General features: G+C 44.9%; 1 protein-coding gene across 5 annotated transcripts in view; it reads left to right on the forward strand.

Moving 5' to 3' along the window:
* NPNT (nephronectin) overlaps nt 1-19791 on the forward strand; it is a 72235-nt gene that overhangs the window by 9292 nt on the left and 43152 nt on the right. For 3 of the 5 annotated variants that reach the window (XM_035111822.2, XM_035111819.2, XM_035111821.2), the window contains exon 3: nt 18582-18632. The exons of the other annotated variants lie outside the window; for them this stretch is intronic. In XM_035111822.2, the coding sequence (XP_034967713.2) occupies nt 18582-18632 (51 nt within the window). The remainder of the gene's footprint in view (nt 1-18581; nt 18633-19791) is intronic. 5 annotated transcript variants of the gene reach the window in all.

The raw sequence follows: 19791 nt of genomic DNA on the forward strand, positions 1-19791 counted from the left end.
CTAATAGAGTTCTGTCAAGAGAACAAGCTGGTCATCACAAACACTCTTTTCCAACAACACAAGAGACGACTCTACACATGGATATCACCAAATGGGCAGCATCGAAATCATAAAGAAGGCTGATCGCCAAAGAATTGATGCTTTTGAATGAAGGTGCTGGAGGAGACTCTTGAGAGTCCCATGGACTGCAAGAAGATCAAACCTATCCATTCTGAAGGAAATCAGCCCTGAGTGCTCACTGGAAGGACAGATCCTGAAGCTGAGGCTCCAATACTTTGGCCACCTCATGAGAAGAGAAGACTCCCTGGAATAGACCCTCATGCTGGGAAAGATTGAGGGCACTAGGAGAAGGGGACAATAAAGGACAAGATGGTTGGACAGGGTTCTCGAAGCTGCCAACATGAGTTTGACCAAATTGCAGGAGGTAGTGGAAGACAGGAGTGCCTGGCGTGCTCTGGTCCATGGGGTCATGAAGAGTTGGACACGACTAAACGACTAAACAACAACATGTTTCCACTATCCAAGAGCTCTTACTACTTGGAAGCTTCTCCTAGTGTTTTTCCTAAATCTGTTTCTCTGCAATTTCTATCAGTTGGTTCTAGTCCTGCACAAAACAAAGCCTGTGGCAACAATAAAAATGCAAAATCTGGCACGCTGTAGTACATTTCTTCAAGCATCAATCTGTCTTCATTATTGTGATGGAATGCAGTTGGTTGCAGTGTGACATTTGTGCTTCTCTCCTGCCACAAATTGAGGTCTTTATTGGTTCTGCTGATTGATGCTTCACAGTTGACAAATCTAATTAGAATTTTCACTTCTGTACTCTTAAGCAGAAATAGGTGCAATCCAACCAGAGTTGAACATTTCCGTCTCCCACTGTTTCTAATGGAAAAGAGTTACACCTAAGCTTAATTTTCCCATTGAAATAAACCTAAAGGAAAAATGCTTAACTTAGTTGGCCAATGAACAATATTTATTTTTCTTTTTTTAAAAAGGACCCTATTTCTCAAAACATTCCAAACCATTTAAATGCAAACCTAAAACATTTCAATTCACAAATATCTTTAAACAAAACAAAGTATAAAGGGAGGAAATGGAAGAAAAGAGCAATGCATTTATACAATGCGACTTCTTCTTCCTCTGCTTAAGTCCCCATAGATTCCATAATGTGTTTGGGAAGGTCCCTCCTTCCATTCTCTGGAGCAGATTTTGAGGGTGCTGAACACGGGTGTAGCCAAGCATCAAGTAAAACAATAGAAATACTTAACTAACTGACCAATCACATGGGTTCTAACTAAAGTCCCGCCCCCCCCAACAAAAAACCTGGCTCCACCCATGGTGCTGAGGATCTGCGGCGGGGAGGAAGTTCCATTGTGCAAATGGAAGTTTATTCTGCTCATGTAATAACAGCTTTGGATACATTTCCTAGAAACTCCACTGAAGTTTCACATAAAAATAAACAATTCATATTTAGTTAGTGATGTAAGCCATGAACACCATTACTTGACATCAATGTAATAAATGCTGGTCATATGATTAGCAAGTTGTCAGGAATAGTAGGATCCAGTAATATCACTTTCATTTGGCATTATTTCTTCTTATCCACAATAAATAGGTTACCAGACTATTATTTTCCGAGCCACATTAAATGACATTTTCTTTGTTACCCATTTAGCCTCTTTAAAGACAGAAATAAACCAATCTCATCTCTTCTGAGGGGAGAAGGCATGTTTTATTCAAATTATTCAAGAATACCATTTGTGGATCTAAGGGCAGATAATAACCAGTGGTTTTGTGTAATTTATTTTTAAACATTATTTAAAAATGGTCACCGGAGCCATTCCCTTAAGGAAGAGCAAACAAAATTGCAATGATTAACAGAGAGTTACTTGAGATTTCAGCTGTGTTTTAAGGAAGATGCCTATAAGAAGAGTAGTAATTGTTCTGAGAATGATCCGCACCATCTTTGTAGCTGCTGTTATCCCTCTTAATATACAGAACACTTTGCAGATCCCATTTCATTTCCTCTTGCAGTAACCCTGCGAAGGAAATCACCATTAACTATTGGGCAAGTTTGAAAAATGAGTGACCTGCCAAGTTGAATTCAGCCCACTAAAACTATAAGGTGGCTTGCAATGTGCTTGGCAACATCTCTCCCCACCCCCCAATTTTTCTAGTCTCAGGTGGGCAGCAAAAACAGGTTTAGCGAGTCCCTAGTGTGCTCCCATGCATGACTGCTGGGCTGTGCTCGGCTTAATGGGTCAAAAGTTGTGCAGGCCTGTAGGTGAAAGAGGAGTCACACGGCATCATGGTGGGTGGAGACGGCAGGAGGATAGAACCAGGATGGAGATTGTGCATCCCACACTGACTGGGTGCTGCTTATTGCAGGTGCAATAGGCCCCTATCTGATGAGAGCGATTCACAGAGGGAGAGCCAATGTGTTCTGCCAACAGTTCACCCTAACCTGCATCCTAAAGGTAAAGGGACCCCTGACCATTAGGTCCAGTCGTGACTGACTCTGGGGTTGCGCGCTCATCTCGCATTATTGGCCGAGGGAGCTGGCGTATAGCTTCCAGGTCATGTGGCCAGCATGACAAAGCCACTTCTGGCAAACCAGAGCAGCACACGGAAACGCCGTTTACCTTCCCGCTGTAGCGGTTCCTATTTATCTACTTGCATTTTGATGTGCTTTCGAACTGCTAGGTTGGCAGGAGCTGGGACCAAGCAACGGGAGCTCACCCCATCACAGGGATTCGAACCGCCGACCTTCTGATCAGCAAGCCCTAGGCTCAGTGGTTTAACCACAGCGCCACCTGGGTCCCAACCTGCATCCTAGGAGTTTGCAAACTCGGCAGGTTACGGCAGCAGCACCTGTTCCTTCTGCCCTTTGTCTCCAAGAACAGGGGAGACTTTGGGGAGAGAGGGCAGCAGACCACTGCTCTCTCTGAGCCTAAGATAGCAGTGCTGATCATCCGTTTGGGGGCTTCTTTATGAAGTGTGTGTGTGTGTGTTTTTACCTAACATGTAGGTGCTCAGGCAGTGCAGAAAGTAGAACACGCTTATTGCAATATAGTTTTTGTACAGAACACAAATGGGTTGTTCTTCCACATGCATTCATTTAGTGGGGGGGGGGAGAGAAAGAGGCACCTAGTGCTCTTCTACCTAACCCCAGCTATTGGTACATGGGTGGAGCCAAGGTCACTACTGGGATACAGATTTGAAAGTGGCAGCAAGAGAAGATGCTTTGCTTGAAGTCGCACAATGACTTCATGCTCAAAGACATTTTCAGAAAAAAAAATTCTCTGGGATTTAGCAGGAGCTTGATTTACAGAGATCGGTGGATAAAGTTCTACACCAGGCATAGGCAAACTCGGCCCTCCAGATGTTTTGGGACTACAACTCCCATCATCAGGGACGATGGGCATTGTAGTCTCAAAACACCTGGAGGGCCGAGTTTGCCTGTGCCTGATCTACACAACATGTAGATAAGCATTGATGTCTGCTGAACAAGTATCTGTTGAAGGCAAAGGAGCAAGAACCAGTAGGGAAAAAAATCTCTACCTAATGCCTGAAATAAATACATCAAGATAGAATTCCTTCCTATCAGAAACTAAAAGTTCATCACTAAAGTGGCATATACCATTTGGTGTGTTGAAAAGGTCACCAGTAGGGCTGATCTGAAACAATGGGGGCGGGTACTTTGTGAACATTTCTCCACCAGCAAATCCCTTCTTCCTTTCAGATTTCTTCTTCTTCTTCTCTTTATAAAGAGGAGTTTTTTTGTAAAGGTGTGGAAGTATTTGCACATTCAGAGTCCTGACAATACACCACAGGAAACATTGCCTTCTCACTTTGAAATAGCTCCCTTTGCCCCCAGCGACACCATCAAGCAACTAAATTTGACTGGTTATGTTAAGCATTGTGTGCATTCTGAATTAGCTTTGTCCAAGTGGATTTGCTATACAATGGCATCAGTGTTCCCTGGAAGAAGTTTGAGAAGCACTAAAGTATCCGGTAGGGGAGTAGTTAGATGTGGGTTGTGGAAAAAGGTGTGGGATATTTCAGATCCCATAGAATCATTGAAAATATTTGCAGGTCATTAAGCACAGCTTTAGCTGTCAAGCTTTCTGACAATACCAAAGCAGGAAGTACAAAGAGAAAACCAAGAACCTGAATGGACACAGGGGCTGAGCTGCTTAACATGACACCAAGGCTACACATCCCAAGCTCAGGCTTCATAAACAGAATCAAAAATAGATGCAACCTTTGCCAGACTGCTGCCCTCCCAATGTTTTGGACTACAGCTCCCATTAGCATGTGCTGACTGATGGGTGTTGTAGTTCAAAGTATCTGCAGGGCATCAGCTTTCCCAAAGGCTGCATAGACAACCACATGGAAATCAAAATTAAATGGGTTAAGGTAAACAAGACAACCAAGAGGACTTCTGGAAGATTTATCTATTCACTCTTAATTTAGTAAGCTACAATGAACACAATTGTAGGCACATAGGAAGCTGCTTTATACTGTGTTAGACTACTAGTACAGTATCCTCTGTGCTGACTGCTAGTGGATCTCTGAAATTTCAGGCAGGGTTCTCTCTCAGCCCATGCTGGAATTGCCGGGGATTGAACCTGGGACTTTTAGCATGCAAGTCTGCGCATGCTCTATCACTGAGCTGCAACCCTTCCCCTGAACAGGGCAGTGGCACTTGTGTCTCAGTAGACATGCAGAGAGTGCAACAAGGCCACACTCCTAAACCTCTTGAGTAGCATTCAATTGCATTTTACTTGACTAGGTTAGGTCCCTTGATTTCAATGGGTCAACTCTGAATAAAACGTAGTTTAATATCACCCCTTACTAGGGAATACGGCTAGTTGAAAACTGTGTGACATTCCTGAATAAACACAGGAGTGGGCTGTTAAGATATAGTCGTTCCCCCCCCCCCCCGGCTTGCCAATAGTATTAATGTCATTATTTTCAGCTTTAGTCAGATAGGAAAGAGATCAGGACTCCTGCATTTTTCATGCTTGTGCTAAAGATGGGATTTCAGCATCAAGCAATGGGCTCCCATTTTAGCAGCTTTTTCTACAATTACATATAGGCAAAACATCTCCAGCACCATAATTCAGCATCTTGAAAAGCAGAGACATCACCTTGCCAACAAAGGTCCGTATAGTTAAAGCTATGGTTTTCCCAGTAGTGATGTATGGAAGTGAGAGCTGAACCATAAAGAAGGCTGATCGCTGCAGAATTGTTGCTTTTGAATTAAGGTGCTGGAGGAGACTCTTGAGAGTCCCATGGACTGCTAGAAGATCAAACCTATCCATTCTGAAGGAAATCAGCCCTGAGTGCTCACTGGAAGGACAGATCCTGAAGCTGAGGCTCCAATACTTTGGCCACCTCATGAGAAGAGAAGACTCCCTGGAAAACACCCTGATGTTGGGAAAGATGGAGGGCACAAGGAGAAGGGGACGACAGAGGACGAGATGGTTGGACAGTGTTCTCGAAGCTGCCAACATGAGTTTGACCAAACTGCGGGAGGCAGTGCAAGACAGGAGTGCCTGGCATGCTCTGTCCATGGGGTCATGAAGAGTCGGAAACGACTAAACAACAACAAAACATGACGAATGACAAGAGACTGGAGCAGGGCAGGTCTGATGCCAGTTTTAAGAGAGGGCCTGTGAATAATCCAACCAAATAGGCCAAAAAGTTAGAAGACTTGCTGGCCTGTATTTGGTTGGATAATTCCTAGTATTATTAGTAAATGATAGCATGAAACTTTTATAGATGACTGGATAGAAGTAGAAAGTGTTCATTTCATGAGCAAGCTGGTTTTAGACAAGGCAGATCTGTTTCAGATTACTGATTTCCCCCCCTGACCTACTTAGTTGAGACCAACCGGTTACCACTTTCATTGACTTGAAATGTGCCTGATACAAAACCTCCTGAAAAAATTATAGGATAAATTGGCAGGTTTCTTAAAAGCTTTATACCAATGATTCATTTTGGATCCAAAGTGGTACAGACTGCTCCAGGTGACAGTTCTCAGGAAGTATGACAGGGTTGTATAGCAAAAGTAGATTAGCAGTATTGCTTCACCGTTGAGTGCAGTCGGCATAAAACGTGGCACATCCTCCAAAAGTTAATGTGCAACTTTGGCTCCAAAGGAGAAATTCCTTCTGTGCTATGGAATGGAAAGTTCTGCAGTTTCTTAAGTGGCAGCACTGGACTCATCCCATAAACTAATACAGTATGTGATCAGCCCAGGGATGAGCCCTTGCAGGTAGTACCTGGTTTCAACATGTGTGCTCCATTTTTATAACGATGGCATCTTATGTTTGGATTAAAGACACAGATTTCAAAAGATAGATGGACACACACAGAGAGAGGGGTGGAGGAATGGGGTGCGGTGGGGGCAGTCCACCCCGGGTGTCACCACTGAGGAGGGGTGTCCAAATGCCAGGCGGCACTCACCGTGGAGCCTGCAGCATGCCCGAGCCACATGTCTCTCCTGGGAGTGACGCGGTGGCTTGGGCACCCTCAGGCTCCGTGCTGCCCCAAACGGTCTGCCTGTCACCTCCCCCTCGCCACCTCCCCCTCAGCTGTAGGGCGGCTGAGTGGGAGGAGCCAGGCAGACTCCTCAGAGGCCCTGCCTGCCCCACCCCTAGGCGCAGGACACATGCGCAACCCCAGCTGCCCGATCGGCTTGCTCTGCCGCTGCACAAACACATGTGTACACGCGTGTGCATGCAGTCATATATTAAAACTTTTTTTTAGCTAAGACATTGCTCATGAGCCGTGTGCTCTTAATGGAATTGGAGCAGGGCCCTATTGAGCTGGCATAGCTTGCTGGATTTGCGGTCTAGGATTTTCTAAATCAGTGTCAGCACAACACTGTAGTCTGACAAAGGTGTTGAGAATCCTCGCAAGTTCTCAGACTGGGGGGTTAGATTAGGTCAGGCATAGGCAAACTCCGGCCCTCCAGATGTTTGGGACTACAATTCCCAGCATCCCTAGCTAACAGGACCAGTGGTCAGGGATGATGGGAATTGTATTCCCAAACATCAGGAGGGCCGGAGTTTGCCTATGCCTGGATTAGGTAATGCTGCCCCCACATAAACCAGTTTTGTACAAGGCACTGTAGAAACATGGGTGCCATGCACAATGATCCGGTTTGCACACAACACTAAGCTATGGTTTTGTAAGCCATTGTTTATTAACCAAAGCATGGCTAACACAAACCACCAGGGCTTGGTGTCACATGCAAACATGGCCATTGACTTCTTAACAAGAAAATAATAGCTTGCTTGGTCAGATCAAATATGCCTCTATAGTAGCATACTTTCTTCCAATGGTTAAACAGCTGGAAGACTCTGCAGATATCACAAACTGGGCCTAATGGTGATAGGCAATCCTTGCTGTTTGTCTCCAGTATCAGGTACTTAGCAAGATACTGCTTTGTGATAGCTTAGAAGATCCTGCTCTGTTGAAAACTAAGTTTGCACCAGCTGTTCCTCATGTCATGTGTCCCAAAACATACTGTGAACAATTGGTGCAGTCAGCATCTCATCCTGGCTAATGTCCCTGGCTAGAGCTCCACTTCCACATTTGTCACAGAAAGGTCAGTACTAATTTCCCCTCAGCATCCATTGCAATGTATGGATGTACTTAAGAACATTGCCATCCGAGTTTCAAGGTGTCCTGCTGCATTTATCTCGGAGTATCTTTACCAGTTTGCCATGCCTACTTGGACCAACATGGCCACTTGGAAGAAGATAGGTGTGCGTTTACTTGTCCCTTACTCTTCTCTGAACAAGTGAGGAGCAATAAAAGGAGAAATTAGAACAAAACTGCAATAGATGCAGACATATCCTTATCCCAGGAGTAGCAAATATCTTTGGTTGGCTACAGCTGTCTAGCATCTTCTTCTAGTTGATTAGCCTTGCAGTAAACATGGAAGCCTGGTTTCAGTGTAGGTGTCAGACAGAAGAGAATTCCAAAGACACAAACCAAATTACTGAACTTGGGGAAATTATATCTTGATTTGAAAATAACAATCAACAGCGCAATTAAAAAGAAACTCAAATAAACTCATTTTATGTAGCTCTAGAGCAGGCACCCCCAAACTTCGGCCCTCCAGATGTTTTGGACTACAATTCCCATCTTCCCTGACCATTGGTCCTGCTAGCTAGGGATCATGGGAGTTGTAGGCCAAAACATCTGGAGGGCCGCAGTTTGGGGATGCCTGCTCTAGAGTCTCTGGATGCCAATAGTTGTAATAAGGTAACTGAAACTTCATTGCAACAAATCCATTTAGATTTTAGTCTTATCAACCCCCTATGTTAGGTCCAGGTTCTAATAGCATCTAGTTTTCCAGCAATTAGCTTCCCCCAGAAACAAGTGAAGATAAGGTCCTGGGTGTGGCAATTCCAGACTTTAGTTAATAGTAAGAGAAGGGAGTATCAAAAAGTCAATTGAGTGCTACATCAGCCAAATCTTCTGTTGAGGTGCCTTGTCCTTTATAGCTGTATTTTATTTCCGTACACAGCTGAAGACGAAGGCAACAGTTCTTTTTAAATCCTCTTACAAAAGGACCTAGAAATAATGGATGCTCTTACCTTTACTTACTTGTTTGTAAGGGTTTGGGTGTATACATGCAACAGTGATTTACAGCTCACTTCTGGCTTTAGATTCTGTTTTGGCTGCTTCAGTGAGATATATAGGAATCTATTCCTCCTCTTACTGATTCCAACAAAGCTGATGCTTGCCTCAACAGCAAACTGTGTGCGAAGTTCCAGAATCGTTACATTATTAAATTTTACTGAACAGATTAAGTCAGCCACACTGTACCAAAAAAGGCAGACATAAATAATTATATGTCTCCATTTACAAGCATCTGGTTAATTATCCCAAACACAGGTTTTTTTTTTTCTGTAATAGAGAACTTCACTAAACCCAGTCATATATAACTATGTGGATTAACTTATCCTTTTTTTGGTCATGTATTTCCCCCCTCCCCATCTTGGACAAATGTTGCAGGTTTACTAGATTTTTGCTATGCAATAATCACTTCTGTCCCTAATGCAGCTGCTGGGTGACCTTGGGCTAGTCACACTTCTCTGAAAGCTCTCAGCCCCACTCACCTCACAGAGTGTTTGTTTTGGGGGAGGAAGGGAAAGGAGATTGTTAGCCGCTTTGAGACTCCTTCGGGTAGTGATAAAGCGGGATATCAAATCCAAACTACTATTCTTCTTCTTCTTCTCCTCCTCCTCTTCTTCTTCTCCTTCTTCTTCTTCTTCTTCTTCTTCTTCTTCTTCTTCTTCTTCTTCTTCTTCTTCTTCTTCTTCTTCTTCTTCTTCTTCTTCTTCTTCTTCTTCTTCTTCTTCTTCTTCTGTAAATTATAAGGCAATTGGGAACACTTCTCCTTTAACTATTGGAGTGAGCCAGTGGGTGGTAGTCCTTTCCAACTCTATAATTCTATGATTTGATAAGTAAGCTCCCTTGAACTCAGTGGTGCTTCTGATTGTACATGCTAAACTTGCAAAACACACTGAGTTTTAACACTTGGTCCTCCATCCAGGCAAGAAAGAGAAGTGTGGCTCATAGGACATTAAGCCAAATGAAAGGAAATTCTTACCTATAGATGCTCAGATAAGACTTTCCCCTCTGCTGTTTACTTTGAGGACAGGAGATCTAAAACCAGGGCATGACCCACCAGACTACCTCCTGTGCAAGGAAGATTGAAATAGATGGGAGTTTTACAGGAGAATGTTCTGGTGGCATGGGCCTGCACTGAGGAACTAAGCTGGTGCGGTAATGATATATTTGACCTCAGTGAGAACTTTCGGCATGTTTACTATAGAGAAGAAAAGTGTCTAGAAATGCAGGTCTGCAAATGGCCAGCCCTTTCCCACTCTCCTGAAATGCAAAGCTCCCACTCATATTTTTGAGGGAATAGAATTTGGCCTTGCTCCTACACAGATGAAGAGTGGTATGTGCCTCAAGGTTTTTCCTGTAGCCCTGCCAACTCTTCGCCACTTCTATATACTACAAAGAAGAGTTTTGGTTGTTGAACAGAAAATAGGATTTCCCCTTCCATCCCAATATGCACATAAATAAGACCAGGCTTGTGTTCAAAGCCAGCCCATATAGAACACCCTGCAGTAGTTTAAATGGGAATCCACCAGGATGTGGGTCACAGCGGCCGGGATATCCCTGTCTAGGCTGTAGCTAGCAAGTGTAGCTGGAAATAGACACCCCATGCCACCAAAGTCATTAGGGCTTCTAGGGCAGTGTTTCTCAACCAGTGTGCCTCCAGATGTTTTGGGACTACAACTCCCATCATTCCTGACCACTGGTCTTGCTAGCTAGGGATGGTGGGAGTTGTAGTCCCAAAACATCTGGAGGCACACTGGTTGAGAAACACTGTTCTAGGGGCCCTAATGGAATCCAGGGAATGGTTGCTCCTTGATAATGAGATCATTTCAATATCTACCCCTCCAACCGAAACATTAACCCACTGCCCAGTCATGAGAACCAGGTTGAGGATACCGTGTTTCTCATATTTTAAGACATGTCTTATATTCTTTTTTACTCAAGAAAATAAGCCTATGGCTTATTTTCGGGGGTGTCTTATTTTTTGCCGAGCCCCAACTGAGCGGGAACCAGCAAAGACAGCAGCCCGCCGCCGACTTGGAGCTCGAGCCAGCAAAGGCAGCAGTGCGTGCTTTGCCGAGTTCCAACGGAGCGGGAACCAGCAAAGGCAGCAGCCTGCCGCCAGCTTGGAGCTCGATGCAAAGCCGTTTGCTCTCCATGCACTGAGCAGTGGCCCTCTCCCTATCTTCCTTCCACCTCAGTCTCTTTAACTTCTCTTTGTTTCCTTCTCGATTTTCCCCCTCTTCCCGCTCCCGTCCTTCCCTCCCGGCAGCGAACTCAGGCCGCCGCCAGAGCTAGAAAAGGGGGTGTATGCGCCTTCCCCGCCGCGCGGAACTACATCCCCATCAGCCCCCGGGCTTCCCTCTTCCTGAGTGTCAGTTTCACGCTGCAGGCAGGGAATTTAAAACAAAAGAGACTTCTCTCGCTCTTCCTCCGCCCCTCTCCTGCTGTTGCCGCGATCGACTCGTCCTGCTCCTTGCCAGGACTCAGGCTCTCCCTTCACTGTGCTTTTTGCTGGCTTCTTCGCGCGCGCGGGGGTGTGTGACTTGGGGGCTTTTCCATCCCGCCAGATTTCCCCCGCTCCTGCTTTTTTTTTTTTTTGCTGTCGGCTCCCCCCCCCCAACTAGCTCTCTCTTTCTCTCCATCTCCACACCCACTTCGGCGGCCAGGCGGGGTCTGCGCGACAGCACAGCAAGAGCATTTTAAAAAGAAAAAGGGGAAAGAGAAGGGGATCTTTGTGTGCCCAAGAGACACACTGGGCAGAAGGGATCAGGTTACAGCCAAGGAACAGAGCCAAGGAACCTTTGCCGGCTCCCGCGCGCTTTGCCGAGCTCCAACAGAGCGGGAACCAGCAAAGGCAGCAGCCCGCCGCCGGCTTGGAGCTCGGCAAAGCGCGCGCTGCTGCCTTTGCCGGCTCGAGCTCCAAGCCGGCGGCGGGCTGCTGCCTTTGCTGGTTCCCGCTCTGTTGGAGCTCGGCAAAGCGCGCGGGAGCCGGCAAAGGTTCCTTGGCTCTGTTCCTTGGCTGTAATCTGATCCCTTCTGCCCAGTGTGTCTCTTGGGCACACAAAGATCCCCTTCTCTTTCCCCTTTTTCTTTTTAAAATGCTCTTGCTGTGCTGTCGCGCAGACCCCGCCTGGCCGCCGAAGTGGGTGTGGAGATGGAGAGAAAGAGAGAGCTAGTTGGGGGGGGGGAGCCGACAGCAAAAAAAAAAAAAGCAGGAGCGGGGGGAATCCGGTGGGATGGAAAAGCCCCCAAGTCACACACCCCCCCGCGCGCGAAGAAGCCAGCAAAAAGCACAGTGAAGGGAGCGCCTGAGTCCCGGCAAGGAGCAGGACGAGTCGATCGCGGCAACAGCAGGAGAGGGGCGGAGGAAGAGCGAGAGAAGTCTCTTTTGTTTTAAATTCCCTGCCTGCAGCGTGAAACTGACACTCAGGAAGAGGGAAGCCCGGGGGCTGATGGGGATGTAGTTCCGCGCGGCGGGGAAGGCGCATACACCCCCTTTTCTAGCTCTGGCGGCGGCCTGAGTTCGCTGCCGGGAGGGAAGGACGGGAGCGGGAAGAGGGGGAAAATCGAGAAGGAAACAAAGAGAAGTTAAAGAGACTGAGGTGGAAGGAAGATAGGGAGAGGGCCACTGCTCAGTGCATGGAGAGCAAACGGCTTTGCTGGTTCCCGCTCAGTCGGGGCTCGGCAAAGCGCGCGCTGCTGCCCTTGCCGGGTCCCGCTGGGTCGGGACTTGGCGCGGAGTGCCCTGCCATACCAGCATGTCTTATTTTGGGGGGATGCCTTATATTTTTTTGCCTTCTGAAAATCGTGCCATGGCTTATTTTATAGGGACGTCTTAAAATATGAGAAACACGGTATGTCTGTGTCATGAGTTGGGTCAGTGATGTACTGAGACAGCCCCATGGCAACCATTAAGTCTTGAGCTGGGGCAGACAAGGTAGCCTCCATATGGATGCTGAAAATCTCCCAAGACAAGCATCTGGTGGGTTTCTGGTACCACACTCAAGACCACCTCTGCCAGCTTAGATAGATTGCTGGGGAGCAAGGTGATTAGTAGCAAAATCTCCACTCTGTCTCTCTGACCCAACATGGATGCATGTTGACTAGGGTGACTAGGCTAGTTGCCTAAATGTTCCCCTGGTGCCTCCTTCCTAAAGTCCAGGAAGGTTCTGATTGGTTTAGGGACAGAGGCACAACACTCACGTCAGGATGTCAAGACACCACATACATGACATTGCCTTCACAATCTGGCACCTCTGACCTGAACTATTCCCCTACAAAAATGCACGCCATGGATGCATACTCTTCAAGCCCATCTCCTGTGCAGACCTGGCCTCTTGGCAAGGGAGATAGTGCATGACTGTGATCTGCTTCTGGCTCTCCAATCAGGCCTAGTGTTCCACCAGACATTGATGCTGCACTGAAATGGGGCAAAGGCAGGCTGGGCTCAACATAAATTTGAGAAGAGTTGAGAGTGTTGTCAGACGGAGGCAAACATGGCTTGGTTGAACATCGAAGACATAGGTTTCCAGAACATTGTGGATATCGGACAGAAATGGGGAACCTGTGGTTCTCCAGATGTTGCCGGACTTCAGCCACCATCACCCCTGACCATTAGCCGTGCTGGGAGTCTAACATCTGGAGGACCACACCTCTAGTGTATATTCAGAATCCACTGGTCCTTTAATTTGGTCCCAGTTCCCCAGCCCTATGCAGAAAGGCAAAACTGTGTCTGTCTCCTTTTGGCCACACGATGAAGGCTATAAAGTAATGTTGCTTTGCATCAGCTGAGAAGCTGCCCCTGAATTAGAAATCAGCAATGCCTGGAATACGTTAAGTGACTAGATGACACATATGGTGTACTTATGTGATACGATTGCAAACTGGGTATGATTACATTAAGGTCTTAGCATGCCAGGCAGTTAAGGAGCTGGGTGAACGAAAGGCTACTTGCAAAGATAGCCGAATATAAGGCATATGGGTTACATCATTTCTGAGTGGCTTTCCCCCTCCCCCCTGAATGGGAGTGACGGTTCTGCTCAATCTGCTTTTAGTGTTTTGCTTTTAAAATACACATATTTTTATTTTATTTTATTTATTTGTTTAGCAGAATTTGTGTACCACTCAACAGCAAATAAAGTGATTTACACATTTTTGCACCTGGACCACTTGAAAATTGCTGAAGGTCTTGGTGGACCAGTTAAGGATTTATTTATTTTTGCCAGTTGCAGCAAATTGTAAAGTGATATTCTAGCTGCTGTATGATTCTAAATTGTACTTTTAAAACTTACTTTATTTCTTATCTTTTGGATTGTATTCAACAAATATTTCTCAGAGTAGGCCTATTGAAGTTAATGGTAAAATCACTAACTTAGGGTCTTGTCAGCTCGCACGGAATTCTACCACTATGAGAAATGAGAGAGCTCATGCTAGCACAATCCTAAATATATGGACCAGTATATGGACATTCAAGATGTCTTTCAGAGAAACTTGCCTATCATTATTTATCTTCTCATTTAAAAACCTCTGAAAAGCTTACATGGAGGGAGCCTTTGTAACATAGTTTTAAAATGTCAGCATACGCCTTTGTTGTTATTTTGGTAAGATGAACTTATTCTGGGCTGACCTGCATGCCTGATCGATGCTTCTTGTTTGCACAGCAGCTTTAACAAATCAAAGCTATGTTGCACACGTGGCCTTTGAAGTCGCTACACCTTCAGAGCAATAGTGGACTTCTTTCTAAAAATGTAAGCATGGCAAGCAGGACGGTTCACAGATTTTTAAAGAATGTTATCTCAAGTTTTGAACTTGACTGGTTTAGTTTGGGTCATTTCAGGAGGATTCACAGGACGCTGTTACACTGAGAACACAGATATATGTCATGCTTTTAGAGCATTATCAGGGGAAATAATTGTCACCCCTTAATGATCGACTGCAAGTACATCTGGAAGAATCTTGCTTATGCCTCGTTCAGTGTTTCTCAAACCTTGAGTATTGTGTGTGGGGACCGTTTAACCAGGCCTAGAAATAAATTCAGACAGGACTCATATTTTTGGTTTTTGGCAGAATTTAGGTCACAACTTTATTGATTACAAATCAGGTGAGTGGTTGCATAGGCTCTGGTTCGACTAGCTACCTGCAGCCCTGCAGGCAGCGCTGACTCCGGGCACCAACCATAAGTCAGCCTTGGGTGAACACCTGGGACAGAGGCAGGCAGAGGTGTCTGACACACTTCCACCTAGATGAGCCCTGAACTCAGGCTCAGGGCACAACCCCGCATGGGGAAGACCAACCAGGAGTCCTTGGATTCCTTCTTAAAGGAATACCCAACGCATAGGGATGGCTAGGCATCCTGCCACCCCTATCCACAAGAACCAGAGCCTATCCGCAACCTTGCAAGTTGTGACGATTTGCTACATGGCAGGCGAAACCCAAATGGCACCAGCCACAAGTGGGGGAAATTCCTGCCGTGCCCCTGTCCCAAAGACAGGCGACACACGACGGCATAGCAAGGTCAAGCGCAAGCCCTGAATATAGGGAGAGGTGGGTGGGTGTTCTGATGCACGCACCAAAAGAGGAAGCTCAGGGCCACTTGCAGTGCTTAAGTAATGGTCCCTTGAACTGCTTTGACTGGCATCCCGCTAGCCCAATTGGTCCCAGGTTCGAGGGACCACCAATAGGGTGTTGTGGCTGCTCCAATGATCCCACCCACAACACAAGGCCTGATTGCCGGGTCCCATGGCAACATGTGCCCTCTGTTTAGGGAGGACCCAATTTATCCCCTAAGGAGAGTCTATCGTTACATTCCCAATGAGAGCCCAACAGTGTTGAGCCCAACACACATACCAGTGTACACAGGCACACACACAGCAGCAATGCGTAGCATAAATATCTCATTTATTGGGATGAGCTGACAGTCATAGGATAGGAAGCTGAAGAAGAGAACTGGTTTCCTGTTGAACTTGGTCTGGTGAAGCCTGGGTTCACATCTCTGATCAGACCTTGGGCCAGTCACTATCTGAGCCTAGCCTACCCCACAGGGTTATCATTATCAGAAAAAGTGGAGTGCCCCACGCCCATGTATATGAGGGCGCCATTGCTCCAGCTCTGAAGAAAAGCTCTGGTACTTCTCCTCTGCCTGCCCACTACATCACTGAACTTAGAGAGGACCTAACACGACCCTGAGGCTATGCGTTGCAGGGAAGACTCAGCAGCATTGAGCAAGCTGTCTTTCAGGGACATTTTTCTACTACTAATGAGCAACATCTGATAAAGCTCCTGAGGGACCAGAATGTAGCTTTTAACACCAATTGAGCTAACGGTTAAAGAATAAGACAAAGGGCTGCATCCAATAGCCTCTGTCTGCTAGCAAACAGGCTCTTACACTAGTGGATGGGTGGCAGATAAATCCAGTGCAACAGTTGCACTAGTGGAAACTTGTCGTGCAACAGGTTGCACAGTCTGTTGCGCAACAAAGTTCTCAGCAATCTTCTTACGCATTCTCTTGTGTAGCAACCTTTTGCTGCTGCCAAACATTTCACCAGCAGAGCAGGCATACTGCTAAGTGACTAAACATGACAATGGATACAACCCAAAGTTTTTTTTTTTAAAAAAAATCATCAACAGTAAAAATATCCTTGATAATGAAAATATAGTGTAATAACTGGCTGCATTGCTTAGCCTTCTTCAACAAAACACTCAATGAATCGTAGAATTGTAGAGTTGAAAGGACCCCGAGAGTCATCTAGTCGAACCCACTAACAATAATCTTTAGCCCGGTGTGGGGCTCAAACCCACCTCCCTGAGATTAAGAGCGTGACTCTTAATCTGTGCAGGATATTCTACTTGCAGTAGGATGCATGTAAGAAAGTTCAGAGCTTGCGAAAGCGATTGTGGAGGGTGCTGGAGATGCTGCTATATAACCAAGGGCTCTGCATGCTTTTGCCTTCTTGCTACAGCTGCAAAGAAACAACACTCTAGAAACTGCTGCTCCTCCTTTATGCTTTGGGGATAAAAAAAAATACATGCTAGATTCTGCCATCTCAAATTATTTATATTCCTTTTCATGCATGTTTATGCTTCATTGTGGGGATTGTTTTTGGGTGTTGCCCATAGGAAATTCCTTCATAAATTACAGATATCGGGGTGGGTGTGGGTGGCGAAGCCATGATTTGTTTTGGGGGGGGGCGCTGTGTGCTTCAACATGAATGCAATTCTGTATAATAACTAAATATGCCCTAATCTGAACTCTTAAGTAGAAATTAAATGATGGTCTTGAAGATGACCTGGACTAGACCTTTCTCACAAAAAGAAAGAGCTGTTTAATTTGGGGCTCTTATTTTAACTCTTTATACCTCAATTTGTGAATCTTTAACTATGCTGTACCTATAGTACAGAACTGCATTGTTGTGTTTATGCCAAAAAAATGAGGTTCTGCTATTCTGTTCTGCTCCCACCCCCACCCCCACCCCCAGCGTGTTGCTTTAAAATAGCAAAATGTAATTTTAAGCAAAACACTGCAGAGGAATGAATTGTGTATTAAGGAAACAGTATCCTTTCCCATGCAAACTGAGACCCATTTCCCCCATGCACAAGTAACTGGCATCATTTGCTTTCGAAGAAAATTTGTGACAAAAGGTATATATGTGAAATTTGGCTGTATTGTTTTGTGCTGTGCTACATTTAGGTCTTAAAGAGACTTAGCTTTTCCTTTCATATCCATCCAATCCTGCTGCTTCAGCACCAACACAGAGAGGCATGTGCCAAGCAGCAAAAGTGGCCTTCAGTAGCAGATATTTTAGGTGGCAAAATGCCATGCAGGCATGCCTCTTTTAAACTTCCCCCCCAAACAATTTGCTGCTGTATTTTGTTGGCAAACTGTTCCATCAGTGTTGGACAGAAGGTTCACACAATATGGTGTACATATAGGGGGTGCATGTTGCAATGCAGAGCAGGAAAATCCTTGCTGGCCACACTCCCTGAAAGGGTGGAAGGGAACAGTTGACCCCGAGCTTCATCAGGGTCTGGCTTTGAGTCAGAACTTCCTCTTGATCTGAATTTAAACTCACACAAGTGATACTGAAGTCAAACTCTTAGACTCCAGATGTGTTGCAATCCCATCTTGTTAATGCAATAAAACAAAATCTGGACTTGATATTTTGCATGTTTCTAAATAATCCAATACTACAATCAGCTGTTGAGGCATGGCAGAGTATTTGAAGCCAAAAATATTTCATCTAATTTCCATTTGATTCTACAGTATGGCCTTTCACGTGATCTGTCGTTATAGAAGTAGAGAAAAGGTTTGTGGACCAAAAGCTTTATTTAGGTTTAATGAAAACCAAAATGAAAAGACGGCTGGTTCCTTTATTGGTCCCCAACTGTTAAAAATCTACTCAAATTGCAAGTGATGTCAGTTTAACCAGAGTTAGCACCCTGAAGACAATTAGGGGAAAATCTGTTATTATAGTTGGATATGAAGGGATACTGTCTCTTTAAAGGCAAAAAACCCACAACTCAACACTGTTCTGTAAAATGATTTACATCTGGACTGTGGAATGGTACATACCTTTGCTGCTGGAAGTGGGGGGGAAACACTGTCCTATTCACTGTTTACTTGGAAGTATTTGATGGGTGAAATAAGAATAGCACAACATCATTCCTTTTTGTAACTTCCATAGAGAGTGCATTGCAACATCTGTTTGCAAACGTCTCATAACAAGATAGTGACATAAGACATTTCTATTTTTAAACGTGTCCCAGTTTATTTTTTTTATTTCAGAAAAAAAGCTCTGAATGTTGAATATGTGTAAGTCACCGGGAATGTAGCAAGTTGATAAAATCCAAGCCAAGTCCATCCTTCTTGCAGGGAAACAAACAAACAAAAAAGCTGGAATTGCTTTTTATGGACATTTGTTTTGCAGCTTTCTACATCTTAAGGCAGAGAATAGCCAGGATAAGGTGCCAGCCCAAAGGTTAGCTGAACATATTTCTCGAAATAATTTTGGCAAGATGGTGTTTTGGAGGCGTGATCTCTAAGTCATGCATGGAGCGCAAGAATGATATAACAACCCAACAGGAAATATGCATGTAATTACTTTGCTTATTATTTTAGGGTGATAGAAGCACTTCATGACTGTATTTCATGGCTAATGTAGACAATATATACCAGGCTCCCTCAAACTCGGCCCTCCAGATGTTTTTGGCCTACAACTCCCATGATCCCTAGCTAGCAGGACCAGTGGCCAGGGATGGTAGGAATTGTAGTCTCAAAACGTCTGGAGGGCCGGGTTTGAGGAAGCTATATATATATATATATATATATATATATATATATATATATATATATATATAATCCCACAGACTTTATATTTAAATGATTAGCCTTTAATTTATTCCTTTATGGATGCTATTAATATGTTTTGTAATATATTTACAAGATAATTTATTAAAGAGGTCTAACCTCATTGTGACTTGAAATTGGTGTGAGTACCAAACACCCATACACACTTACCTGGGAGTGAGACCCATTAAGTATAGCAAGACTTACTTCTTCTGAGTAAATATGCATAGAGTACTCAGGAGCAAGTCCCACTGGATTCAATTGGACTTTCTTCTGAATAAGTTTTTGTTGTTGTTGTTGTTTAGGATTGCAGCCTAAAGCTAAAATATTATGCATACTTCTTGAAAGAAAGTTCAGTTTAATTTAGCAGAGCTTCCCAGTAAACAAGCAGAGGAAGGGGGCATGATTGACATGGTGTACATTTTAAAACAATTGTTTGATTCCTTCTACTTGTTCTGAAAACTGGGAACCCCAACTCCACTTGCCATGTCGAGTTTTCAGACACACTCTGGTGAGCATACATATTTTATGTATGGTGCCTCCATTATGGTGTCTCCATTGCCTAGTCAGCTAGGCTTAGGGATGCGATTCTGCTCTCTGAGCAATGTCGGCGAATGTGAGATTCCCTTGTTGGAGAAACTTGTCGGTTTTAATGCAAGGCACAACAAGGGCTCCTGGATTGATGGCATCTGACAAAATATTGGCAGAGAACGAGGATCAAATCTGCCCCGGAGCCTCCCAGCTCTTGTGGGCAAAAAATGATGAACTCATCCAACAGGGTGGCTTAATTT

This window comes from Zootoca vivipara, chromosome 9 (assembly GCF_963506605.1).
Source record: "Zootoca vivipara chromosome 9, rZooViv1.1, whole genome shotgun sequence".
In the NCBI taxonomy this organism is placed as follows: domain Eukaryota; kingdom Metazoa; phylum Chordata; class Lepidosauria; order Squamata; family Lacertidae; genus Zootoca; species Zootoca vivipara.